At 47.3% G+C, this 25,595-nt stretch overlaps 1 protein-coding gene across 1 annotated transcript in view; it reads right to left on the reverse strand.

Moving 5' to 3' along the window:
* NOX4 (NADPH oxidase 4) overlaps positions 1 to 25,595 on the reverse strand; it is a 190,418-nt gene that overhangs the window by 129,987 nt on the left and 34,836 nt on the right. The window contains exons 5-9 of the mRNA XM_015421963.1: positions 20,026 to 20,123; positions 18,299 to 18,326; positions 16,642 to 16,662; positions 14,307 to 14,335; positions 10,279 to 10,379 (exon numbers count right to left, since the gene is read on the reverse strand). Of these exons, the coding sequence (XP_015277449.1) occupies positions 10,279 to 10,379; positions 14,307 to 14,335; positions 16,642 to 16,662; positions 18,299 to 18,326; positions 20,026 to 20,123 (277 nt within the window). The remainder of the gene's footprint in view (positions 1 to 10,278; positions 10,380 to 14,306; positions 14,336 to 16,641; positions 16,663 to 18,298; positions 18,327 to 20,025; positions 20,124 to 25,595) is intronic.

Here is a 25,595-nt window from a genome sequence, read left to right on the forward strand (position 1 = left end):
GCACGAACGCTCTGGCACTTTCGGGGGGATTTAAACATCCCCCCGATATATTTTTTTAGTTTTCAGATTTTTGTGCACCCCTGGGGACTGCCTCAAGAGTGCACAAAACTCTCCCTGCCCCCCAAGTGCCCCCGAAGTGCAGATATAGATATCCGCACGGAGGGGGCCACTTGGCTATTAGATATAGTGATCCAAGAACAAAATTCTAAACTTTGCTGTGATTTCCCCCCCCCACACACACAACTCTCTTCACCCTCATCCTCAAACCCAAAATTACACTCCTGGGCTTGTACCAAAGAGACTGGTGGTCCTCCTGTTTGGGAGGGAAAAACCCAGATTGTTACCCACCCTCCACCTCTGGAACACACTGGCTTGTGAATTAAAGTAAGCCCATTCTTTTTTGTGAAACCTTTCATTCCCGGTATGGCTCCAGCCCATCGGATATTTCCTCACTACATTAGCAGTGGAGCCTTTTGTGAAAGGCCCCCCCAAAAAAATAAAGCCTGCAGAACTCTGAGGTGAAATTAACGGCATTGTTTCCTTGGCTGTAATTACCACAGCTTTCTTTTAGACAAACAAAAAAAAGTCCTCCAAACATGCCTTCCTGCCCCTCCGTTCAGTAATTCAGCCTTCGACAGAAGCCGCCTCAGAACAGAGGTACATTACCAAAGGCAGAGAAAGCGCCCGTAGTTCCTTTTAACATTATGGCTAGCGGGGAGACCACGCTTGAGAAAGGAGGAAAGGAAGGGGGAGGGAAGCTAGGCTCCTCCGTCGAAGCAAGGGGCCAATATTGGTCTGGGCAGAAATAATATTTCTGAGACACATGTTGCTTTATTGGTTTCGAAGTTCTATTTATATTAAAATGAAGGGGCTCTGGTTTTGAAGGCACAGCTAGGAGTCAAGAGGGGGAGGAGATCTACAGGGAAAGCCAGTTTCGGCCCCCCAAGGCAGACATGAAGAGTTGAGCCGTGAAACACTGAGGAGAGATTTAAACATCTTTATTTCTCAGTGGTTTTTCCTCCCCCCCCCCACAAACACTTTCCCCCTTCTAAAGAAAACATACTGAGTACAATAGCAAATAATTAAAGCTACTGAAATCCTGGACCAGGACCAGAGGGGGAAAATGGAGGATGCACAATCTCGCATTCCCTCTCTATGAAATTAGTGCTGCGGTAAACACATTCTCCAGTTTCAACATCTGCATTGAAATCAGCACCTTTAGTGCAGCTTTATGAGTTCCCGAAAAGGATGTGCTCGCTTCATTAAATATTCCCATTGTATCAAGGCTGTTTGGTAGTCTTTTGTTCCTGTAGCTGCTGGCTTTGCTTGGCATCACTTACCTTCAACCTTCATTGCCCTCACTGCCCTTAGGTGGGTCTCATTTACCCAAACTGCCTTTTGATGTAATCAGCTATAATAATCCTCTTGACTTTATCCAGAGGAGTCCACATCATTAACTCCATTGTTTATGTGGTAAGTGTGCAGCGACTAGAGTGTTAGACTAGGATCTAGGAGACCTAGTTTCGAATCTCCCCTCTCCCAGGGAAGCTTGCGAGGTGACCTAGGGCCAATCCTATACTTTCAGTTTAACCAACCTAACAGAGTTGTTCTGAGAATAAAATGGAGGAGAGGAGAATTATGCAAGCTGTTTTAGGTCCCCAATGGGTAGAAAGGTAGGGTATAAATGAAGTAAGTAAATAACAAACAATAACCCATTAGTTGTCATGCTTCAACTAAGAGAATCAGTTTATTTCCCATGTCCAGCTCTCTCTCCTGAGCAACCTGGGCATTTGCAATTTTTTAAAACACTGGTAACATAATATCATTTAAAATTTAAGTCTCCATCTCCTACTACTGTGAATGTGAGGATATGCCTTACACAAAGGAAAGGGCCAGAGATTAACTTTTTTAAAAATGAAACCTGAGAATTCAGAAAACCTGTTTCTATTGTTATAATAGTCTGTCAATACAGCAATGTTCTAGAGGTGATTTGTAAAAATATAAAGAAGCCCTCCCTCTCTCCATGGTTGTCATGGGGACAGGGCCAGCAAAAATGGCTGCCGTGTGGGTAATACAATCCTAATTTCCCACCCGAGCAACAGCCATCTAGGTTTACTGTAATATTTCCCAAAACTTGGCAGCAAAGCAGGTTTCAGAAAGCTCACGGAAAAGTCAAAGAACCCCCCGGAGGTGCACAAATGTACCAGGATGCTGCAGGAAAGCAGGAAACAAAAACAAACAAAACCCTGATTCCCAATGGCTTTGCCACAGAAGCGAATGGGTGCCTCTGTTTATTAAAATCTTAATTCTCTATTACCCTATGGAGGTCTGGGCTATCGATATATTACCCCAGTCACAAATCAATTCTGCAGGTGCACAAAGGCACATGGGCCCAGTAATAACGGTCACCAGCTCAAAATGTTTGCAGGCATTTGAAACTCACATGAAGGCGCCTTATGCGGAGTCAGACCCTGCGTCTACTCTGACTGGCAGCAGATCTCCAGGGTCTCGGGCAGACCTCATGATCTGGACTCATCTCAATTTGTGCCTTAGCTAACCTCAGCCGTCTCTGTGTCACTTATGACCTGGTCCTTTGACTGAGAAGAGGCCAGAGACTGAACTAGGACCCTTCTGCATGCCAAGCAGATGCTCCAGCATTCGCTCCAAAGCCTCACCTTCACAGGATCAGGCTTAGAATTGACTGGAAAAAGTCAAGGACCTGCAACACAGCTCATCCCATGATCTGGAATCGTCTCAATTTGTGCCTTAGCTAACCTCAGCCAAAACAGGAAATCAACCCTTCTTTACACAGAGAGTGACTGAAATGTGGAATTCGCTGCCAGAGGATGTAGTGAGGGCCACAGGAATAAACAGCTTTAAAGGGGGATTACGTAGATTCATGGAAGCTAAGTCTATCAATGACTACTAGCCATGGTGACTGAGGGGGACCTCCACATCCAGAGGCACGAAGCCTCCGAGTCCCAGAGCCAGGAGGCAACATCAGGACTGGTTGGCCACTGTGTGAGACAGGATGAGATGGGCCACTGGTCTGATCCAGCAGGGCTCTTTCTTAGGTTCTTATCAGGGGAAGGCCTCGTCCTCTCTGCCCTGTTGGTGGCCCTCCAGAGGAACTGGTTGGCCACTGTGTGAGACAGGATGCTGGACTAGATGGACCACTGGTCTGATCCAGTAGGGCTCTTCTTATGTTACTTATACTAACAAAAAATTTGGAGCAGGGAGGAAGGAGGGAATGTTGTTAGGAACTTGCCTTGTATCCATTGCCGCTTATACTAACACAACATTTGGAGCAGGGAGGAAGGAGGGAATATTGTTAGGAACTTGCCTTGTATCCATTGCCTTTTTTAAAAAAACAAGCCCATTTATTGGTCCCTGTTGAGGTCCAAGCCTCTGTGACTAAGTGGCACGTCTGGCCTGGAGCCCAAGTCGGTGAGGCCTGAAGTCTTAGACAATGTTTTGCCCATCTGGCTCTTGATGTGGGGGGGAGGATGCAAACCTCATGGTCCCAGCTGTTTCCCCGGGCAGAGCAAGCTGGCAAAACCCCAATGAAGCAAAAAGCAGGAGGGAGATTAACGACATCTGAGGACATGGCCCCACAAGGTTTCCAGAAACCCTCCTTGGTCTGAGTCATCTCTCGAGAGGATGCGTCTGGGGAGGAGCCAGCATGGCTTTTGTCTGCAAAACTCGGAGGAGCAGGCAGTTCGGTCTCCTACCAAACATTAGTCACCTACCATGCTCCCCCCGCCCCCTCAATGTGCAACTTTTGGAGATGTGGGGGTTGTGAACAGTGTTCCCTCTAAGCTTAGTTGGTGTGAGCCAGCTCACAGTTTTTTAGCCCCCAGCTCACAGATTTTTGCTCTAGCTCAGGAAGGATGGCCTCAAAGCAAACTAATTTATGCAGCAACCAAATGGCTCACTCACAACTTCAATGCCCGGAGCTCACAAAGTAGAATTTTGGCTCACAGGACTCCGCAGCTTAGAGGGAACCTTGGAGAGGACACGTGACGCTTCCTGATACCGAATTGGACCCCGTCCATCAAGGTCAGTCTTGTCTACTCAGAATGGGCGAGCTCTCTAGGGCCGCAGGCAGAGAAAGGTCTTTCACATCACCTGCTACCTGGTCCTCACTTGGTGTAGCCAGTTTGGTGTCATGGTTAAGTGCGTGGACTCTAATCTGGGAGAACAGGGTTTGATTCCCCACTCGCAGCTGCTGGATGACCTTGGGCAAGCCATAGTTCTGACAAGAGCTGTCCTTGAAAAAGAGCCGTTTCTGTCAGAGCTCTCTCAGCCACACCCACCTCACAGGGTGTCTGTTGTGGGGAGGGGAAGGAGTTTGTAAGCCGCTCTGAGACTCCGAGTGAAGGGCGGGGTATAAATCCAATCTCTTGGTTGGGAAATTCCTGGAGTTTTTGGAGGGGGACCCTGGGGAGGGCAGGATTTGGGGAGAGGAGGGGCCTCAGTGGGGTACAGTGCCACAGAGCCCACGTTCCATAGCAGCAATTTCCTCTAGGGGAAGTTGGGAACTGATCTCTGTAATCTGGAGACGAGTTGTAATTCCAGGTCTCCAGCCACCACCTGGAGACTGGCAACCCTTCCTGGCCTCTATCCTACCACTCCTTCCTTTAGCTTTCCTTCATCTAAAAAACCCTTACATTTTAAAAGTTTATCTGGCTTCCACTTTTCCACAGATGGAACACAGCATGCCCCCATTTTATTGGCGAGCTATGGCACAAAGGCAGTTTGGTGAGGTGTTTAGTGTGCGGACTCTAATCTGGGAGAACCAGGTTTGATTCCCCACTCCTCCACATGCAGCTGCTGGTGTGACCTTGGGTCAGTCACAAGTTCTCTCAGAGCTGTTCTCTCAAGAGCAGTCCTCAAAAGAGCTCTCTCAGCCCCACCTACCTCACAGGGTGTCTGTTGTGGGGAGGGGAAGGGGAAGGAGACTGTAAGCTGCTCTGGGACTCCTTCGGGTAGTGAAGGGCAGGGTATAAATCCAATCCTTCTTCTTCTTCTTCCTTCCAAGCACAGCTCATGGGTGGGTTGCCAGTCTCCAGGTGACAGCTGGAGATCTCCTGGAATTACCACTGGTCTGCAGGTAAAAGAGATCAGTTCCCCTGCAGAAAATGGCTGCTTTGGTAGGTGGACTGCTGGGTATTTAATATAGCACAGAGTAAAAGAAACACAGCGACAAACGTGTGCATTCGCTTTAAAAGGAAGAGTTTACTACATAGTCAGGAAAAAAGGGAACCAGGAGATCAAAACAATAAACATCCTGCCTAGCTCTCTCATAGTCTCTGTGACTATAACTCCTGTCTATGTGCCCCAAGCAAGAGTGAGAACAAAGGCAGTAAAAGTTATCCGAAGCCCCCACCCCTGGCAACATCCTCAAATCTATTGATTAGCCAACAGAGCATTCCAATACCAAGTCATTACGCATATTGACACTGATACTCTGGTGAACGTGCAGACTTCTCTACTGGCCCTGAAGCTAACGAACTAGGGATTAGCAAGCACAAACAAGCACGTTAACCCTTTCAGGATGTCAGTGATGATCTTTGATCTTGCACACAGATCCCAACATGGACTCTACGGCATTAGACCCCATTTAGGTCTCTCCCCTCCCCAAATCCTGCCCTCCTCAGGCTCCACCCCCACACAATCTCCAGGAAGTTCACAGTCCAGAGCTGGCAGCCTTGCTAATGGGGTTCCCAGGGCCTTCCCCTACTTAAAGGGGAAATAGCACAAAATAGAGAGGTCTGCCCGTAGCCAATCCATGGAGGGGGTGGAGCTTAGCACCACCTTCAATATGGCAGTGGTCTGTTCCGGTGTTTCCCTACCCCTTTCTAGCCCTTTAACAGGGCTTTGCAATAAAGCTCAACTGTGGATCAGCTGTTGGGGGAGAAGAAGACAGGCAAGCCGCAGGAGGGCCCAGCAAGATTCTCTTCAAGTTGGCCCTTTTGCATTGATGCAGGAAGGGGAAAGGAGTGGCACCAGCAGAGTACAGCAGGGGAACATGGCACGTGGATGCATATGGAGCAGAGGTCCATCAGTGGCTATTAGCCACAAGGTATAGATAGGGGCTCTGGGGCAAGTGATGCTCTGTCTTCTTGGTGCTTGGGGGGGGGGGTCAACAGTGGGAGGGCTTCTAATGTCCTGGCCCCACTGGTGGACCTCCTGATGGCACCTGGTATTTCTGGCCACTGTGTGACAGAGTGTTGGACTGGATGGGCCTTTGGCCTGATCCAACATTGGCGTCTCTTATGTTCTTATGATGCTGTTCCAAGGAGCCTCTTTCGCTTGCTGCTGCTTTCACGGTAGGGGTGGGCTTTTCCCACCCCCTTGAGAAACCCTCCCAGCTCTCCTTTCAGAATTTTTAACAGGCACGGATTTTATGTTTGTTCATATCCTCCTGCTGCTATTGACACCCCAGGCAGCTGCTGTGACTAAAAAACCAGTCGGAAGCAAAAGGGAGAGGAGCCCGGTTTGCACTGACGACAGACATCCAAGCTTATTACCAAAGCCTTATGGACTAGAAACTTGCCCGTTTTGTAAAACAACATTCTAACCTTTATCATTACAATATGTTTTTTAGCTGTGCAGGTAGCAGTCAAGAATACCCCTCTTCTTTCTGCAGGTCCGTGTTAGCCCCACCCTGCCGTGGAGTGCAGGCTCCCCGGAGTCCATTTGAGCTTGTGGGACAGCTCTTAGCAGTCCTTATAAGCAGAAGTGGCTGCAGGCAGGTAGGCCGAGAGTCAGTCCTTTGAACTGGTTTCTTAGAACTCACTCAGTCTAGATTCTCCTCTCTGGTTTCTTCGTCTGTTCTGATTTCTCCCAGATCCCACTATGCCCGCCGAATTCCTGGCTAATCCCCTGACCCTGAATCTCCTGTTGGAAGCAGGGAACTTGGTGCAAAGAATTACTGTAGTTTAATAATCACACTGGCTCTCACCTAGATGGCCCAGGCTAGTCTGAACTTGTCAGATCTCAGAAGCTAAGCAGGGCTGGACCTGGTAAGTACTTGGATGGGAGACCACCAAGGAATTCCAGGATCGATGCGCAGAAGCAGACAATGGCAAACCACCTCTATGCGCAGAGGCAGACAATGGTAAACCACCTCTGAACGTCTCTTACCTTGAAAACCCTATGAGGTTGCCAGATGATGAAGAAGAAGAGATTGGATTTATACCCCACCCTTCACTACCCAAAGGAGTCTCAGAGCGGCTTATAATCCCCTTCACATGTGAGGTAGGTGGGACTCACAGAGCTCTTTTGAGAACTCCTCGTGAGAGAACAGCTCTGAAAGAACTTGTAACTGACCCAAAGTCACACCAGCAGCTGCATGTGAAGGAGTGGGAATCAAACCCGGTTCTCCCAGATTAGAGTCTGCGCTCCTAATCACTATACCAAACTGGCTCTCAGTCAGCTGTGACTTCAGGGCAAGATAATAATAATAATAACAATCACGCAAAGCATTTATACAGCGGCTTTCCGCAGTATGCACACATCACAGAGACGTTATCTTGCTGTAATCATGAACAGGATTAGTCAGCTCTGCAGGACATAGCTGTGAGTTTTCAATCCTCATTCATCCTAAAGCGTTCATTGGCATGAAGAGAGAAAGCACCAGACAGAAGCAAGAGATATTCAGTTCTCTAGAGCTGATCTCGCCCATAAATCTAATGGGAGGCACTAGATAGATGCCATTAATAAACCCTTCCAAAACAAGCCGGAAACTATCTGGGTGGGCTGAGCACACCTTGCTTCAGGGCTTCAGAGCATCACAACCCACTGAGTATACATCATACAAACCTACGCTGGAAGTGCTGATTAATTAATGGAGCTAATCAGCAAATACATCTAAAATGCAATTCTAAATGGAGTTACACCATTTCTCAGTTGAATGAAAGCTAGCGGCTTGGAAGGGTATATAACTGCTTAGGTCTGCACTGCTCATCTATTTTTAATGTGACAAACTAAATTTTTCTCCTGAATTTCTTTGGGCGTCGCGGGGCCCTGTTTCATCTTCAATCCGGGGGGATAAGGAGGGCCCTTGGGGTATGTGCGCAGGGTCTTCCATCACTTGCTTGAACACATTTAGCTGTTTTAAACCAACATCGCATTTGGTTCCATTCCTTTCAAACCAACAGCCAGCTCACCTTCAACAATTCACAGGAGCACTGAAATAGTGTCAGACTATTCTCTTGAAATACCCTGCAAAGTAGAGCTCCAGAAAAGTGACTTGATCTGTTCTTTTCTTTTCCATTTTTATTTACCTACCTATTTATACCCCAACTTCCTGTCCGATGGGGACCCAAAGCGGCTTACATCATTCTCCTCTCCTCCATTTTATCCTCACAACAGCCCTGTGAGGTAGGTCAGGCTGAGAGAATGCGACTGGCCCAAGGTCACTCAGTGACCTTCCATGGCAGAGTGGGGACTCGAACCTTTCGAACTCTAGCCCTGCACTATCCCGGCCTTCCTCCAAAGAGCTCGGGACAGCATACACAGTTCTCCCCTCCTTGATTATGTCACAACCACCCAGCAAGGTAGGACAAGCTCCCTGTCCCAAAGTCACCCAATAAGTTTCATAGCCAGCAGGGATTTGAACCTAGGCGTCCCCTGTGCCTCAGTTCCACACTCTAACCACTACAGCACTCAAGGTCAGAATGGGCTATCTCAAGGCAGAAAAGACACTGGAGGAAGAAGAAGGTGAAGAAGAAGAGGAGGAGGAGGAGATTGCATTTATACCCCACCCTTCACTCAGAGTCTCAGAGCACAGAGTGGGGACTCGAACCTTTCGAACTCTAGCCCTGCACTATCCCGGCTTTCCTCCAAAGAGCTCAGGATGGCATACACAGATCTCCCCTCCTTGATTATGTCACAACCATCCAGCAAGGTAGGACAAGCTTCCTGTCCCAAAGTCGCCCAATAAGTTTTATAGCCAGCAGGGATTTGAACCTAGGCGTCCCCTGTGCCTCAGTTCCACACTCTAACCACTACAGCACTCAGGGTCAGAATGGGCTATCTCAAGGCAGAAAAGACACTGGAGGAAGAAGAAGACGAAGAAGAAGAGGAGGAGGAGGAGATTGCATTTATACCCCACCCTTCACTCAGAGTCTCAGAGCAGCTTACAAACTCCTTTCCCTTCCCCTCCCCACAACAGACACCCTGTGAGGTAGGTGGGGCTGAGAGAGCTCTTTCAAGAACAGCTCTGACAGGACTATGGCTTGCCCAAGGTCATCCAGCAGCTGCAAGTGGAGGAGTGAGGAATCAAACCCGGTTCTCCCAGATTAGAGTCCGCGCACTTAACCACTACACCAAACTGGCTCTCAGACAAGGATCTCTGAATCTGAGCAAGAAAATCCAGTTGAGAGTCTCTGGGTAAAAATAAAAGGAGTAAGAAATAATGCTGATATTATGGTGGGGGTCTGCTATAGACCACCAAGCCAGGCAGAGGAGTTGGATGAGACACTCCTAGAACCGATTACAAAGTTCTTAAAGAGACGGGACATGGTGGCCATGGATGCTTTCAGTTACCCGGATATAAGTTCAACTCTGCTAAAAATGAAAGGCCCAATAAATTCCTGACTTGTCTTGCTGACAACTTCATTTTCCAGAAAGTGGAGAGGGAATCAAGGGGATCTGCTATCTTGGACTCGACTCTTACCAGCAGGGAAGAACTGTTTGACGAGGTGAAAGCAGTGGGCACCCTGGGTAGTAGTGACCATGTAATCTTGGGGTTTACAGTCTTGGGGAAGGGAAAAGCTGTACATAGTCAGACATATAGGATGGACTTCAGGAAAGCAAATTTTGACAAACTTAAAGTTATGCTGGGCAGAATACCACGGTCAGAAATACTTAAAGGAAGAGGGAGTTCAAAAGTGATGGGAGTTTCTTAAAGCAAAATACTGAAGGAACAGACAAGGATCTCTTCATTCATTTTATAAGGGAAATTCCAGCTATGGCTGAGTGGAGAAAATGGGTTTAAGTCTTCTACTCCCTCCGTATGGCAGTGCCAACAGAAACATGCCACACCCTGCACTGTTACTAACTCCTTTAAAGACAGGCAAGGACAGGGTTAAACTCCATGTCCCCTGTCCAAGCAACATGGTCCTGATCCAAAGCAGGGACCCCACGTATCTGAAACTGCTCTTTAAAAGTCATGGGCCGACCTCCATCTCATCCATTTCAGTTCTCAGCTGTCCTATCAGTCGTTTTCATGGCACACCGCGGTCCATGAGCTGGCGTCTCTCGACTTACCCTGAAACGTGCAACATCAGCAGCAAATAGAAGACGAAAAAGAGGTTGTGCGTGTACGAGAAGATGTCATAGTTGGAAACCCTGCAAAGAACAAAGGACAACTAAATGCCAGACAATCAAAAGGGGTTTTCTATATTGTTTAACAACGGGGGCTGAGTAGACTGTATTTTTAGTAGCTACTAAAAAACCTAACTCTGGATTTAGCAAGAAGCAAACACAGATGTTGTTGATTCCCAAAGTAGATCGTACGAGAGAGAGAGAACATCGCCTGGGCAGTTTGAGGACTGGAACAGAAGAGCAAAAAGGAAAGAGTAGCAAGATGAGAAATGGGAAGGCATGGGTTCGTTCACTCGCCTGATCAAAGATCATCACTGTCCATGGAGACGTGGGCATGCGAGGATTCTCTCTCACCCACTTCTATGTTGTTTTTTTTAAATCTCACCCTGCCTCCAAGTGCCTCAGGGTGGTACAGATCTTGGGTGGTACAGGCCATAAGTACTTGCTGTCAGTTCTAGCCCCGCGCTGGTGGGGTGGTACAGGCCGTAAGTACTTCATCCCATAACTGTGAATGGCTGGGCATTGTGACCAACGATGATAGGAAGATCCCACCCGTTTACATTTTCCCCCAACATATATTGAGAATCTTTCTACAGAAACGATGCAGCTTCTGTGGGGTAAGGTACCACCTCGACCGAATTTTGAAAGATAACGTTTGGATATTTAGTGCTTCTGAGGTGGAAGCACATGATGCCCAGACCTCGTGCCAGCCATTACCCCTTCGTTCAACGAAACCTGAAGCTTTTCTCCCATCGGAGAAGACTTCTTCCAGCTTAAGCAGCTCCTCCATCAGTGCCTAGAATTCTTCAGACTTTAACATATGGCACAACCAAAATCATTAGGAGAGACTACTCTGCCCAGCTTTGCTCCACTTCCAACTGCAAGGATAGGATTCACAAGCAGATCTTAAGGAGAATCCTGCCATCAGAGCTATCTAGGATCTTAGATCTAGCAGCGTTGACCTGAAAGGAGCCAAGGCCTTGAAAAAAGTTGCATCTGAGATCTTTCCAGGCCATGCATGGAAAATAATTCTTTCTTTCTTTCCCCCGCCCCTGCATGCAGTAAACCATTCGGAGCATGCATTTGTATGGTTGTATCCTGGTATGTTGAGATTTAGAGCAGCGGGACTGAATCAGTCCCATGGTCCATTCAGGCAAGCATCCTGGTCCACACAATGGCCAACCAGATGTCCCTGGAATACCTACAAGAAGGGCATGGAGCATGGAGGCCAAAGCCTTCTCTTGTTATTGCCTCCCAGTACTAAATTCTGAACAAGGAGGCTCCATCTAGCCACTGATGGACCTCTCCTCCCACCGTGAATTTGTCTTGTCCCCATCTACAGCCAACCAATCTAATGGTCCTCTGTTTTGACCCTCAACTATCATCTGATGGCCCTGACTTGGATAGCCCAGGCTAGCCTGGTCTCATCAGATCTTGGAAACTAAGCAGGGCCGGTCCTGGCTAGTATTTTGATGGGAGGCCTCCAAGGAATGCCAGGGTTGAGTCAGGCAATGGCCAACCACCTCTGAATGTCTCTTGCTTTGAAAACCCTACAGGGTCGCCATAAGTCAGTGTTGGGTTTAGCAAGTTAAAAAACACTTCAGTAATTACAGAGTTAACTTTGTTTGTATTAGTCAACAGGAAGTCACATGTTTATTGCACCCAATCTGTTTGCTAAGTAGAAAAGCCCGGGGATCTTGTGGGAAGTCTTTTTAATGACCCAAACTTTAGCCCTATGATTGGAAATCAATGTATTGGCTATTTAGCATATTGAGGTCCCTTTTTACTGCCTTTGTGTGTTGGAGAAGAAGAGACACCATTCCTGTTCCTGTAGCATCTTCTTAGCAGTAAAGATGTAGGGATCTAGTGCTTTGTTATTTCTGCATCCTGTTCACCTTTTCCCCATGTTAGTTTTCTAGTAAATGTTTATATTTTTACAAACATACACATGGATTCAGTCTCTCACTCACTGCTCTGCTGATTTAATCTCTGCTTAACTATATTTTTACCAAGAATACCCTAGAGCCAGCTATAACCTGACAGCAAAAAAGATAAAAATAAAATCAATTGTGGCTATGAATTCCACGGATTCATTACAGCCAAGTGAAGAAACAGGGTTTTTGTTGTTGTTGTTGTTGTTTGTCCTGCATCTACTGCCCATCAGCTTCATTGGATGTACTCAAGTTCTAGCATTTTGAGAAAGGGAGGAAAGTATTTTTGGAGAAGTTCTTCGCACATATGTCTCCATTCAAGCTCTCTTCAGAGCCCTATAGCACCTTTAAGACTAACAAGCTTTATTGTAGCATAAGCTTTCGAGAAGCACAGCTCTCTTCGTCAGTTGCATCTGACAAAGACAGCTGTGTTTCTCGAAAGCTTATGCTACAATAAAGTTTGTTAGTCTTAAAGGTGCTACCGGGCTTTTTACCTTTTTAAAAATGTCACTGACTTGGAAGGGTGTAACTCCACGTACAGTTGCACTGTTATACGTATTATCATTACATCTAATTCTGATCAGCGGCCTTAGAGCGTAGATCAAAATATCTGCACAGTGAGGCCATGTACAGATGTGGAATGTTTTTCTAGAAGCCCAGAGGAAGCCCCAGGTTTGCAAAAAAAATAAAATGTAAATAAATATGTATGGGGGGGAGTTATAAAAAGGAAAATAAGAGAAGCAATGCTACCGAGATTTCTGTCATTGGTCAGCCTCAGCCTGAGGTGCAGCCAGACTCGGACTTGCGGCCTGAGCCCAGCCAGGGTGAGGACCAGTCTGACTTGAAGCCTGACCAATCTGATTGGCAACTGGAGCTCAGTGGGCATAAGGACTCCTCAGAAGTCAAGCCTGAGTCCAGCGTGGCAAAAGAGGACCTCAGAGTAGAGGACACTCAGGAATTCCAGTCAGATAATACTGAGCCGGCTGAAGTCAGGGAGCAAGGACCTCCGGAGGCACCCACGACTCCCCCAGATTCCCCCCCCCCGCTCATAGAAAGAAGAAGGGCTAAGAGCAGAAGGCGATTGCATGAATGCAGACAGAGTAGAAGATTAATAGCCCGTCGACAGCTACAAGATGAGTCATTGCAGGAGCCCTTGCTAACTAGCCAGCAGCATTAGGGGAAAGCTACATAAAGCTGGGTGTGAGCTGTGGCCAACTTGTGGAAGCAACACGTTACCTCACAGTGAATCCTGCGACCACAACTCCTGACTCTGCTCTACTCCTGTGACTCTTGGACCGGCTTGACTCTGCTTTTGGACTCTCTCTGACTGTAACAACTGACCTTGGACTGTTTGGACTACGCTGTGAATATTCCTTTGACCTGCTCCTGCCTGCGTGACCTGGACTTGGAACCTGCGAGACCAGCTGGGCTACGAAAATTTCGCAAAACTACAGAGTGATCTTGGTGGCCATTCAGGGGTTGTTAGGCAACCTCAATCAGCACGGTTGACACTTCGAAGCCTGGGTTACTGCAGCGCCTGGGGTGGGGGAGTAAACTACAAAAGGCGTTCAACTAGGGGCCGCCACTACTGCAGGCGCTACTGCAAGCCATTACAGCAGGCCTGGCCCGTGGTCTTAACATCAAATTGATTATGAGCAGTGACATCATGGAACATCTGGGCAGTGGAAATCTATCCCTGTAATGTACCATCTAGACTAATTTAATCAGCCGCCAGCACTTTGTTTTTGTAACGTTTCATTGTGGTCGAATATTGTGTATTTTAATGTATTTATGTTTTTATGGAAGCCGCACTGAGCCCGCTTGCGGGGAGGGCGGGGTACAAGTTTGATAAATAAATAAATAAATAAATAAAAGACAGCAGGAACAGAAGACAAAACTTGAGAGAGGAAGAACCGAAAAGGGAAAGCTGAAGGCAGGTGAGTGAGAGGGGGCAGAGGCTGTCGGGAGGAGTACAGCAAGGTGTGTAGGTGAGAGGGACAGAAGGTGGAGGGGCTGCCAAGGGGAGGGAAAGCTGAACACAGTGCAGAGAAAAACAAAGAGGGTGGTAACTGGATAGGAGAGCAGGTAAAGGGTGAGGCTGCAGGTACTTCCAGGGGAAACAAAGAGAAAAAAACAAGAGGGAGAGAGAGTGCACAGAAATTAAATCCCTCTGACGTGTCCCCTACGTGTACAGTTACAATGCAGAATTCTGCTTCACTAGCCCAGGCTAGCCCGATTTTGGCAGATCTTGGAAGCTAAGCAGGAACAGCCCTGGCTAATATTTGGATGGGAGACCTCCAGTGTTCCCTCTAAGCTGAGTTAGTGTGAGCTAGCTCACAGTTTTTTAGCCTCCGGCTCACACATTTTTGTCTGAGCTCAGGAAGGATGGGGCTCCAGAGCAAACTAATTTATGCAGTAGCCGAATCGCTCGCTCACAACTCTAATGCCAGTAGCTCACGAAGTAGAATTTTTGCTCACAAGACCCCACAGCTAGAGGGAACACTGGAGACCTCCAAGGAATATCAGGATCGTGACACGGAGGCAGGCGATGGCAGGCCACCTCTGAACGTCTCTTGCCCTGAAAACCCCACAAGGTCACCATATGTCAGCTGTGACCAATGTTCCCTCTAAGCTATAGAGTCTTGTGAGCAAAAATTCTACTTTTTGTCCTCCAAGGAATATCAGGATCGTGACACGGAGGCAGGCGATGGCAGGTCACCTCTGAACGTCTCTTGCCCTGAAAACCCCACAAGGTCACCATATGTCAGCTGTGACTTGAGGGTACTTTCCACCAGAACACAACAGACATTAAAAGACCAAACATTTTTGCATGGACTATGCTAGCCTGCGATTTACCGTTTCCATATTGCAGGCAGAAGGCCGAGACCGCAAGGCAGTGCCAAGTTCCTAGAAGCGATAAGATTCGAACCAAGAACCTGCCAGCTTGCACATCACATTTCCTTGCCATTACGCGACACTGACTTTCAATGCAGCAGCTCATCAAAGCACCTTATTTTAAATTCTGCTGGCCGGGTGGCAGACAGAGGAAAAAATCCCTCTCCCTCCTCCCCGACAAAAAGGATTAGAAAGTCCATCAGTGAAAAAGGGACTCAGACATATGAAACGCCATTTGCTGACTGTGAAACACAAAAGGCGTTAGCATTAACCTGCAAAACAGATCAATGTTGCCCCCAAATTACCGCCTATCCATTAGAGCTCAACAGGGAAGACCGCTAATCCGCATCTAGGCTCGACAGCGGGGAGGCGTTTTAAATTGATTGGCATTTAACTATCAAAGTTGGTGGTCCAAGAAATGAAAAATCATAAAAAGAAAGGAGGTGGGGGGACCAAAGAAATGATGCATAGCTCTTGCACATTCTGCATCTGAATGGCTACACATTTATCCACGGCTTTCCATGCTTAGCTGGGGGAACAAGGCTAAGTAGGTCTACTCAGAAGTAAACCTTATGTAAATTGATGGCGCCTATTCCCAGGAAAGTACCCTTAGGATTGCAGCCTTAACTTTACAAGACACCCACAAAGGAAGAAGGTATTTGGATTTTAGCACAACTACCCCGAAGGCATTGCTGGACGCTCCAGCGCATGGAACTCCCAAGATCATAGAAGCTTCGGAAAAAGTTTTGCCCTATATTCACAGGAAGAAGAAGAAGAAGAGATTGGATTTATACTCTGCCCTTCACTACCCAAAGGTGTCTCAGAGCGGCTTACAAACTCCTTTCCCTTCCCCTCCCCACAACAGACACCCTGTGAGGGAGGCGGGGCTGAGAGAGCTCTTGACAGAAACTGCTCTTTTTTCAAGGACAGCTCTTATCAGAACTATGGCTTGCAACATGGCGCCAGAAAAGACTCCATTTTGAACCAGCGTGACAGGCTCAGGAGGAACCGAGCCAAGCAGGACTGTGAGCAGTGTTCCCTCTAAGATGAGTTAGTGTGAGCTAGCTCACAGTTTTTTAGCCACCAGCTCACACATTTTTGTCTTAGCTCAGGAAGGATGGCTCCAGAGCAAGCTAAGTTATGCAGTAGCCAAATTGCTCGCTCACAACATGAATGCCAGGAGCTCACAAAATAGAATTTTTGCTCACAAGACTTCCTCCACACCTTAGAGGGAACATTGACTGCGAGCGAGCATGCGCACAGGACTGACTCAATCAACAGAGACAGCCAGCCTCTCCGTACTAATCCCTAATCCTATCTTCTCTGACCCCGGCATCGCCCTGGTAAATGGCACTGTCTCTTTCAAAGTAATTTCGAGAGTCTAGCACCCTTCCCCACTCCACACCAAGCCACTGACACACAGAAATGCAAACATTGGCGACTTTCCCAACCTCGGCAATTCAAGCCAAGCATCCTGCACGTACCCAACTTAATCCGGCTACTCATTACACCCTGGGCCAGCTCACCCCTGGCTCCGTAAAAAATATATTTAAACTGGCACTCCACGCCTCAACTTTTGTACAGCTCTTGAGGCGCCCGTAAGAGTGTACCCTCAGACTCTGTCTGAGCCTTTGACATGAACCACTGGTCAGCCATGTGGATTCAGGAACCCAGGATCAGGTGAATACTGCCCTATCTAAAATCAACCCCCCATCTTGTCACTATCGATCACCTCAATGTTTCCTAGCTCTGTGTGTGTTGATCTGTTGTTATTATTTTTGCATGAGTGAGTCGTGTGAGCTTTGCATTCATTTACAATAAAAGCTCCATTTATTCAATCAAAAGGTCTCTTCCTTCCATGGGTATCTCTTGCAATTTCACCCTCATATACATAAGAGTTGAGGGCCATGGTGGCTCAGAGGTTAAGACACTGAGCTGCAAACCAAAAGGTCTGTAGTTTGGCCATTCGAGACCCTAGTGCTGTGTGACGGAGTGAGCTCCCATCTCTGGCCCCAGCTCTTGCCAACCCAGCAGTTAGAAAGCAAGAAATTGCAAGTAGATAAATAGGTACCAATTCGGTGGGAAGTTAACAACGTTCTGTGCGCCTCGGTGTTTAGTCATGCTGGCCACATGACCACAGAAATGTCTTTGGACAACACTGGCTCTTCGGCTTGAAAATGGAGATGAGTACTGGTCCCTAGAGTCAGATTCGATTGGCTTTCAAGCAAGGGAAACCTTTACCTTTACTTTATACATAGAGTATAAAGAACCCTTGTATACATGTAAAGGTAAAGGTAAACGTTTCCCTTGCTCGAAAGCCAGTCGAATCCGACTCTAGGGTTGCGGTGCTCATCTCCGTTTCAAAGCCAAAGAGCCAGCGCTGTCCAAAGACTTTTCCGTGGTCATGTGGCTGGCATGACTAAACACCAAGGCACATGGAATGCTGTTACCTTCCCACCGAAGCGGTACCTATTTATCTACTTGCAATTTCTTGCTTTTGAACTGCTAGGTTGGCAGGAGCTGGAACTTGAGACGGGAGCTCACTCCGTCATGAAGCACCCGGGTCTCAAACTGCTGAACTACAGACCTTCCACAGCCTGCAGTTCAGTGTCTTAACCACTTGAGCCACCACAGCTCCTGTATATGTGTACTGCCCTGCAATCAGACCCAGGCAATCCATGTAACTGAACTTGGGACCTTCTGCATGTGAAACCGATGCTTTACCACTAAAGGCACAGCCCCTCCCCCATATTTACCAGGGAGTAAGTACAATTGAACACAACAGGGCCTACTTCCCAGTAAACACATACAGGTTTGAGAAAAGGCAGAAAGAATAGCAAAACGTATCTACAACCTTTCGTTTTGGAAAATTAAGCGTTTACAAAGCCTTCATCCTGATGGAATTAAGTACATGACATTGTTTTGCAACTGAATGCATGTTATTGTTAATAAGACTTGGGCGTTTCCTTTTTTTAGAAAAAGAAGAAATAACTGCCAGTGGCTTACTTTGTTCCCAGAAAGAACCGTGACACCAGTTCTGGAGCAGAATAGATTATAGTCAATTTCCATTTCGCAAGCAAAGGTCTGACAACTTTAAGCTGAGCAACAGCCCTGTACAGACATTATCGCGGACTTACCCGTAGCAAACAGGAGCTTCCTGGGATCCTAGAAGGCAGACAAAGACAGCATGAATTCTTTCATGAGCTTTGGCAGGGATCACAATCCATTCCTTAGCCAGTATATTCCAGGGCAATCCAAAACAGATCGAGGTGGGTAGACACATTGGTCTGAAGCCATAGAACAAAGTTTGAGTCCAGTGGCACCTTTAAGACCAACAAAGTTTTATTCTGAGTATAAGCTTTCATGTGCAGGGCACACTTCCTCAGATACATCCGTACGATCTGAGGAAGTGTGCATGCATATGAAAGTTCATACCTTGAATAAAACTTTGTTGGTCTTAAGGGTGCCACTAGACTCAAATTCTGTTCTAATCCAAAACAGAGTTACCTCTCTTCTAACTCTGTTGGTCAATGGGCTTTGAATGGTGTAATTCTATTTAGGATTGGCCCCTCTTATGTGTGGTTTTTTAAAATCTGATTCAAGGAACTCAGGTCAATGTACATGATTCTTCTTTCATCCATTTTATTTTCACAACAGTCTTGTGAGGAAGGCTGGACCGGACAGGCCCCAAGCTACCCATTAAACTGCAAGTCACCCAAGTCTGACCACCATATCACCTCTTAAGTGTGGGTCAACAATGAGAGTCTTAGACTTGAATATGGTGTTTCTCTGAATTAGTTTGTAAGAACATAAGAGAAGCCAATGTTGCATCAGGCCAATGGCCCATCTAGTCCAACACTCTGTCACACAGTGGCCACAAATACCAGGTGTCATCAGGAGGTCCAGAAGTGGGGCCAGGACACTAGAAGCCCTCCCACTGTTGCCCACCCCCCAAGCACCAAGAATACAGAGCATCACTCGCTCCAGACCGAAGGCTCCTATCTATACGTTGCAGCTAATAGCCACTGATGGATCTCTGCTCCATATGTTTATCCAATCTCCTCTTGAAGCCGTCCATGCTTGTAGCTGCCACCACTTCCTGTGGCAGTGAATTCCAAGTGTTAATCACTTTTTGCTTGAAGAAGTACTTCCTTTTATCTGTTCTAACCCAACGGCTCAGCAATTTAATTGAGTGCCCACGAGTCCTTGTACAACTAGAGTTCTGTCTACTAGTTGTATCAACTTGGTTACATACTTTATATAATGATATGGTTCCTGTGTGTAATTTCTCCATATGATAAATACACAAATACATCTTAGAAGGGCTGGAGGCACACATCCTTGGATTTTGTAATGATTCCTTGCCTGACTAAAGTAGCAAAATATCTAACAACGTGTGGATGTGGTGTCAAAACACAGCTCACACATGAACACAACAAACACATGGGGCTGCCTTATGCTGAATCAGACCACTGGTCCATCAAGGTCCATATAGTCTACTCAGACTGGCAGCAGCTCTCCAGGGTCTCAGGTGGAGATCTTTCACATCACCTACTGCCTGGTCCTTTTAACCGAAGATGCCAGGGATTGAATTTGGGACTTTCTGCATGCCAAGCAGATGCTTCGCCACTAAGCCACGGCCCCTCCCCATATCATACTTCAAGCCTTTTTCTTTTTGGGTAAATTCATGATTAAGGTTTCATACGTTCCTGCGGCACAGCAAAACATCTGTAACCTTTGCCCAGTCTCGATGGATCCCGGAAAGACTACAGCGCTGGGCACCCAACTATGCTTCCGTAAAGGTTCCTTCGAGGACTGAGAACAATTTGTTTACAGAAGAAAGAAACCGGTCCCTCCTGCTCACCTCGCCATGGAAGCTGGCAGCATTAAGTGGGAGAAACTCTTCACTGTAGTTCACAGAGAAGTTCAAGGCATTCACCAGGTGTGCAGCGACATGGACCACTGGAGAAAACAAGAGAGGAAGGTTCTCTTCAATGCTCACCCCTGAGAGTGTCGCCCATTCAAACAAAAATGAAACAAAGACTACCATTTGGGGAGGGTGGGGGAGAGAACACGATGAAGGTTTATACGTTTATGCACAGCATAGAGGAAGTGTAGACGAGAAACATGTTCGTCCTCTCCATTAGAAATCGGGGCCCAGCAGGACCCATTACATTTGCGTAGGGCCTACAAAATTGCAAGTAGATAAATAGGTACCACTTCGGTGGGAAGGTAACAGCATTCCGTGCGCCTTGGTGTTTAGTCATGCCGGCCGCATGACCACGGAAACGTCTTCGGACAGCGCTGGCTCTTCGGCTTTGAAACGGAGATGAGCACTGCGACCCTAGAGTCGGATTCGACTGGCTTTCGAGCAAGGGAACCTTTACCTTTACCAGTGACCTCAGATCGGAATGGCCACCTGGGAACCAACTGCTTCTCACTGAGATCTATCGAGGCACCAGTCTTTTATTGATTGCTGGTTTTAGATAGATTTTTAGATATTTTAATTGTCAATTTGTTATATTGCTATAGTGTCAGTTGCTATATTGTCAATTGCTATATTGCTATATTGTGAATTTTATGATGGAACCTGTCCTGAGACCGCTTGTGGGGAGGGCGGGATACAAACAGAATCAAACAAACAAGCAAATAAAACTAGAACTTGGGGACATCCCAAAGGACTGGATGGGCAGTTAATTAACCTCGAGGTTAACTGGATGGGCAGTTAATTAACCCCAAGGTTGCTTACTGATAACAGGCCATACCTACCTACGTCAATGGGCCGGACTCTCCCTACAGCAAGCTATGATGGTTGACTTTTTATATGCTGATAATGTGTTTCAGAACTTTATCGTATTTATGGAAATGTTGTAACCCGCCCTGAGCCCATTTACGGGATAGGTGGAATATAAATGCAATAAATAAATAAATAATTCAGCACAGGCAACAGGAAGGACTTCACACAATGCGTAATTTGTGGAATGCACCACCATGGGACTTTGGTGGCTTAAAAGGGGGGATTAGACAAATTCATGGAAGAGTGACCTGACCATATTAATGATTCTTAATTTATAAGTTTAAAAGGCCAATTTATTTTATGATTCAGGCATCTTTTGTATGGTCAAATCTAGCTTGTGACAACTTGAGTTAGGCCTGACATAGCCACGACTATCTATTTTATAATTTCTTTTGGATTGTATTATTGGTAAATACTTCTAATATTGTATGCCAATTAAAGGTATTTGAATTGAATTGAATAATTCATGGAGGATCAGTCCGTCAACGGCTACTACCACATATAATCCATCAGGGCACCCTTTTGATGACTAAAACTTTGAGCACAGCTGTTAATGGCAGGATGTTTGGGAGGTCATTAAAATCACGGGGTCACCGTAAGTCGTTAAGTGACTCGGTGGCACATAAATGCACACGTGGCAAGAACTGTCCTCATTATGTCAGTCTTGAAGGTGCTCCTGGACTCCTGCACTTTTCTCCTGCTACAGACAGACTGACATGGCTACCCATCTTGATCTGTCCTCATGATGGCTCCTAATTGTCAACATTCTAATGTGCAGTTAAGTCTGACTGTAGATCTGTGGCATCTATGTGACAGGAGCTGACAGCTCTGAGTGTCTGAAGAGCTGGCTCTAACTGGTTCTGGCTGGTTCATGCCAGAGCTAATTACCATGACTCAGCATTGGCCCTGATTGGTCAATGGATGTATAAGTATGGTGGTGTGCTGTGTAACTCTTCTTCTTGTGAATATTGGGTGTCTGCGCGAGCATTATGTCAGTCTGTGCAATTATTGGTGAAGGCTTTTGTAAATAAACTGTAAATAGCTTTTACACTAAGCCTTGAAGACTCCAGTCTTATTGGATACTCTTGCACCCGTGTTCTGTCTGCAGTGGGCTAGCACCGCGTAATACCGACACTAATGACACCTGGGGATTATTTTGCTCCAAACAAAACGAACTGAAACTGGAAATGGAGAGGTGGGGAAACAGAAGCATGTTTTTACACTATCAGAAGCAACTTATGGCACCATCACACTGTGACAATATCACGTGGGGTACGAAGCATAGTGGTGTCCTCAAGGCCTTCTTAGCAAGTATCTCATGTCCCTGCCCACTGAGCAAAATTCAGATGAGGAGTCATCCAGTCCAGCCCTTGATACTGGTGTACATAGTTGGCCAAGCTAGCAACCCCTCTTGGGGGGAAAAATAGGTGGGGTAACTCAACCTCTGGGGGGGTTTCACTACTTCAGGGGAGGATAGTACCACCTCTGGACCTGACCCCTACTGGCAATAGTCATAAGAACATAAGAGAAGCCATGTTGGATGAAGGCCCATGGCCCATCCAGTCTAACACTTTGTGTCACACAGTGGCCAAAACCCAACTGCCCTCAGGAGGTCCACCAGTGGGGCCAGAACTCCAGAAGCCCTCCCAATGTTGCCCCCAAGCACCAAGAATACAGAGTATCACTGCCCCAGACCAGTCAAGTCTTCTTCCCAAAGATGTAGCCAAAGCTCCCAGAAGATCTGCTCTCCCACCAGCCTCCAGGGTCACCACCACCAAATCCTCCTCCCTGGAGATGCCAGAGGACCTGTAGAAGATCCCAGGGCTCCACAGATGAGCCAGACCACACGTCACCATGGGCCCCTTAGGAAGCACTTCTAGCCCTAGGAAGGCAGGTCCTGGATGGAGCTATCTGAACCTGCTCCAGTATTTGAGAATGCAGTCTGGCTTCCGGCAGCCACTGCAACAAGCTGTCTGCCATGGAGCTATCCAAGGTTCTGCAGCTTCCCTTCCACCAAGTCTGACCACCATTGCCTGTAGTGGCTTCACTCTTCGTGGGTTCTTGCACGTACTAGACAGTATGCAGCTGCACAGGGATTGGAACCAGTTTGACAGAGCCAAGCCAAGGAGATCCCTCCTCAAATGTAGACTTCGAGCAGGGCCCCCGAGAGCAGTAGCTGACGCTGCAGATGGATACGGCCTGAAGCACAGCAGGAAGATGAAACCGATCCATTGACCAAGCAAGTCTCCTGGTATCCAGCCCAACCAATCCCGAGGCTTCATGCTGCCTACCAGTCACAGAGCTTGATGCTGCACAGTCCTGAGCCTAAGGTCTTCTGAGGCCCAAGCTCCATGGGCTTAGGGCACTTAGTAGTCCGAGTCACAAGAATCTGAAGTCCTTGGCTCAGATCCTGACCGTTCTCCCAGGTCCATCACTGCTTAAGCAGGCCGCCTTGATTGCTGCCAGGGGTCATTTCCTGCAGGAGCGCGCAGGAGCAGAGCTCCGGCAGTAAAGAGCCCAGGGGGCGGGCACATGCAACAAGCCCCAGCAGCCCTCAGTCAGAGCAAGAAGCAGCCAGGTAAGCTGCAGAGACCCACCCCACCCCCTGGTCCAGAACAGTCCAGTGGCACCTTTGAAACCAAGTTTTATTCAGGTACAAGCTCTCCCTCCTCTGTGAGGACAGATCTGCACGTTCCTCCCCACCCCCCAATAGCTAGCAATCCAAAACAGTCCAGTGGAGCCTGAGCGGTGGGTGTTGCCTTCTGACACACTTCCGGTGATGTCGGGGTGTGTGGCATATGCAAATGAGTTATGCTCTTGAGTTATGCTAATGAGCTCCTGCACCTCTTTTTCTACAAAATGACCCCTGGTTGCTGCAATACAAAAAGTCCCGCGCACATCAGAAACTGTGGGCCTATGCTTGCCAGGTGCCAGGTGGTGTAGATGAGAAGGACCTCGTCTCCAAAGTGTCTTTCTAAGATGTATGATGGATTTTGAAGAGTACAGCCCACTTAGTCAGCAGCAAGAGACGTTGCTTTCTGCAACGCAGATATCTATCTATTTAGCGACGTGTCTGAATTCTGTGAACACATGAAGTTTCTGTCATGGTTTCTGACAGTTTCTGACGCAGGTTCCTCTAAGACACGATCAAACGGCAGCCCTCTTTCAACAGAAATATCACTGTTACAAAGTGTTCCCCCCCCCCATCAATTGCATAAAAATGGCATGAAAGAAAGAAAAAAACAATCTGAACTACAAGCAGAACCACAAGGAGGAATGAAAAGGTTGCCAACATACAAAACCCAAAAAGAACAGGAAAAGGGCACCTTTGTACAACCCTGGTTTAAATGTGCTGATCCCATCCACAGCTTCATTTGCATGGAACAGTAGCATCCCATCAGGCAGACAAAGGCTGCGGCTGCACACACCAAATAATCCACCTTCAATCCACTTTCAATGAATTTTCCAACTGGATTTTGCCAGTTCACACAGAAAAAAATCCAGTTGGAAAGTGCACTGGAAGCAGATCGAAAGTGGAATATTTAGAAGAAGAAGGAGATTGGATTTATACCCCGCCCTTCACTACCCAAAGGAGTCTCAGAGCGGCTTACAAACTCCTTTCCCTTTCCCTCCCCACAACAGACACCCTGTGAGGTAGGCAGGACTGAGAGTGCTCTGACAGAAACTGCTCTTTTTCAAGAACAGCTGTGCCAGAACCATGGATTGCCCAAGGTCATCCAGCAGGTGCAAGTGGAGGAGTGGGGAATCAAACCCGGTTCTCCCAGATTAGAGTCCACACACTTAACCACTGCACCAAACTGGCTAGTGTGCGTGACAGCAGCCAAAAAGGAGTATAAAAGGAACTGTGGAACTCACTGCCACAAGATGTGGTGATGACCAACGGATTACATCAATTTAAAAAAGGTACTGGATAGATTTATGGTGGACATGTCCATGGGAGCTATTACCCCCAACAACTGGATGGGGCCTCCAGGTTCGGAGGCAGGATACCTCTGGCTGTCATATGTTGGGGAACACTCAATAGGTAAGGGCTGTTTTCAGAGGCTTGTTGACTTCCCTGGGGCATCTCACCAGCAACTGTTGGAAACAAGATGGACTAGATCAGGAGTCCCTTTCCTTGCATCCATCAAGTGTTTTTAGAAAGTGGGTAGGAGCAAGTGCGGACTTTGCCCCGCAGCCAGTGGAAATCTGATTGGCTGTGCAGATATTTTAAAATGCCGCTTCAGCAGCAGCGGCCACCACAGGACAAGGCTTTTCACTGCGTTACTGAAGGCAAGCAAAGGCAGCCATTTTGTGGCTGCACCCACCATGCTGTGTCAGGATCCCAAAAGTGCCCACTGACTTAAAAAAGGCCACTGGCCTGCTGCTGCGCAGTTACCCTGAATCAGCAGAAATGAGCAAGAGTCCACTAGCACCTTAAAGACTAACAAAATTTGCGGCAGGGCATGAGCTTTCATGAGTCACTGCTCACTTCTTCAGATACAATGACTTACGAAAGCTCACGCCCTGCCACATATTTTGAGGAGGAGGAGAGGAGATTGGATTTATACCCCGCCCTTCACTTGGTGTCTCAGAGCGGCTTACAAACTCCTTTCCCTTCCCCTCCCCACAACAGA

Source organism: Gekko japonicus, unplaced genomic scaffold, assembly GCF_001447785.1.
Source record: "Gekko japonicus isolate JY-2015 unplaced genomic scaffold, Gekko_japonicus_V1.1 scaffold900, whole genome shotgun sequence".
Taxonomy (NCBI): Eukaryota; Metazoa; Chordata; class Lepidosauria; order Squamata; family Gekkonidae; genus Gekko; species Gekko japonicus.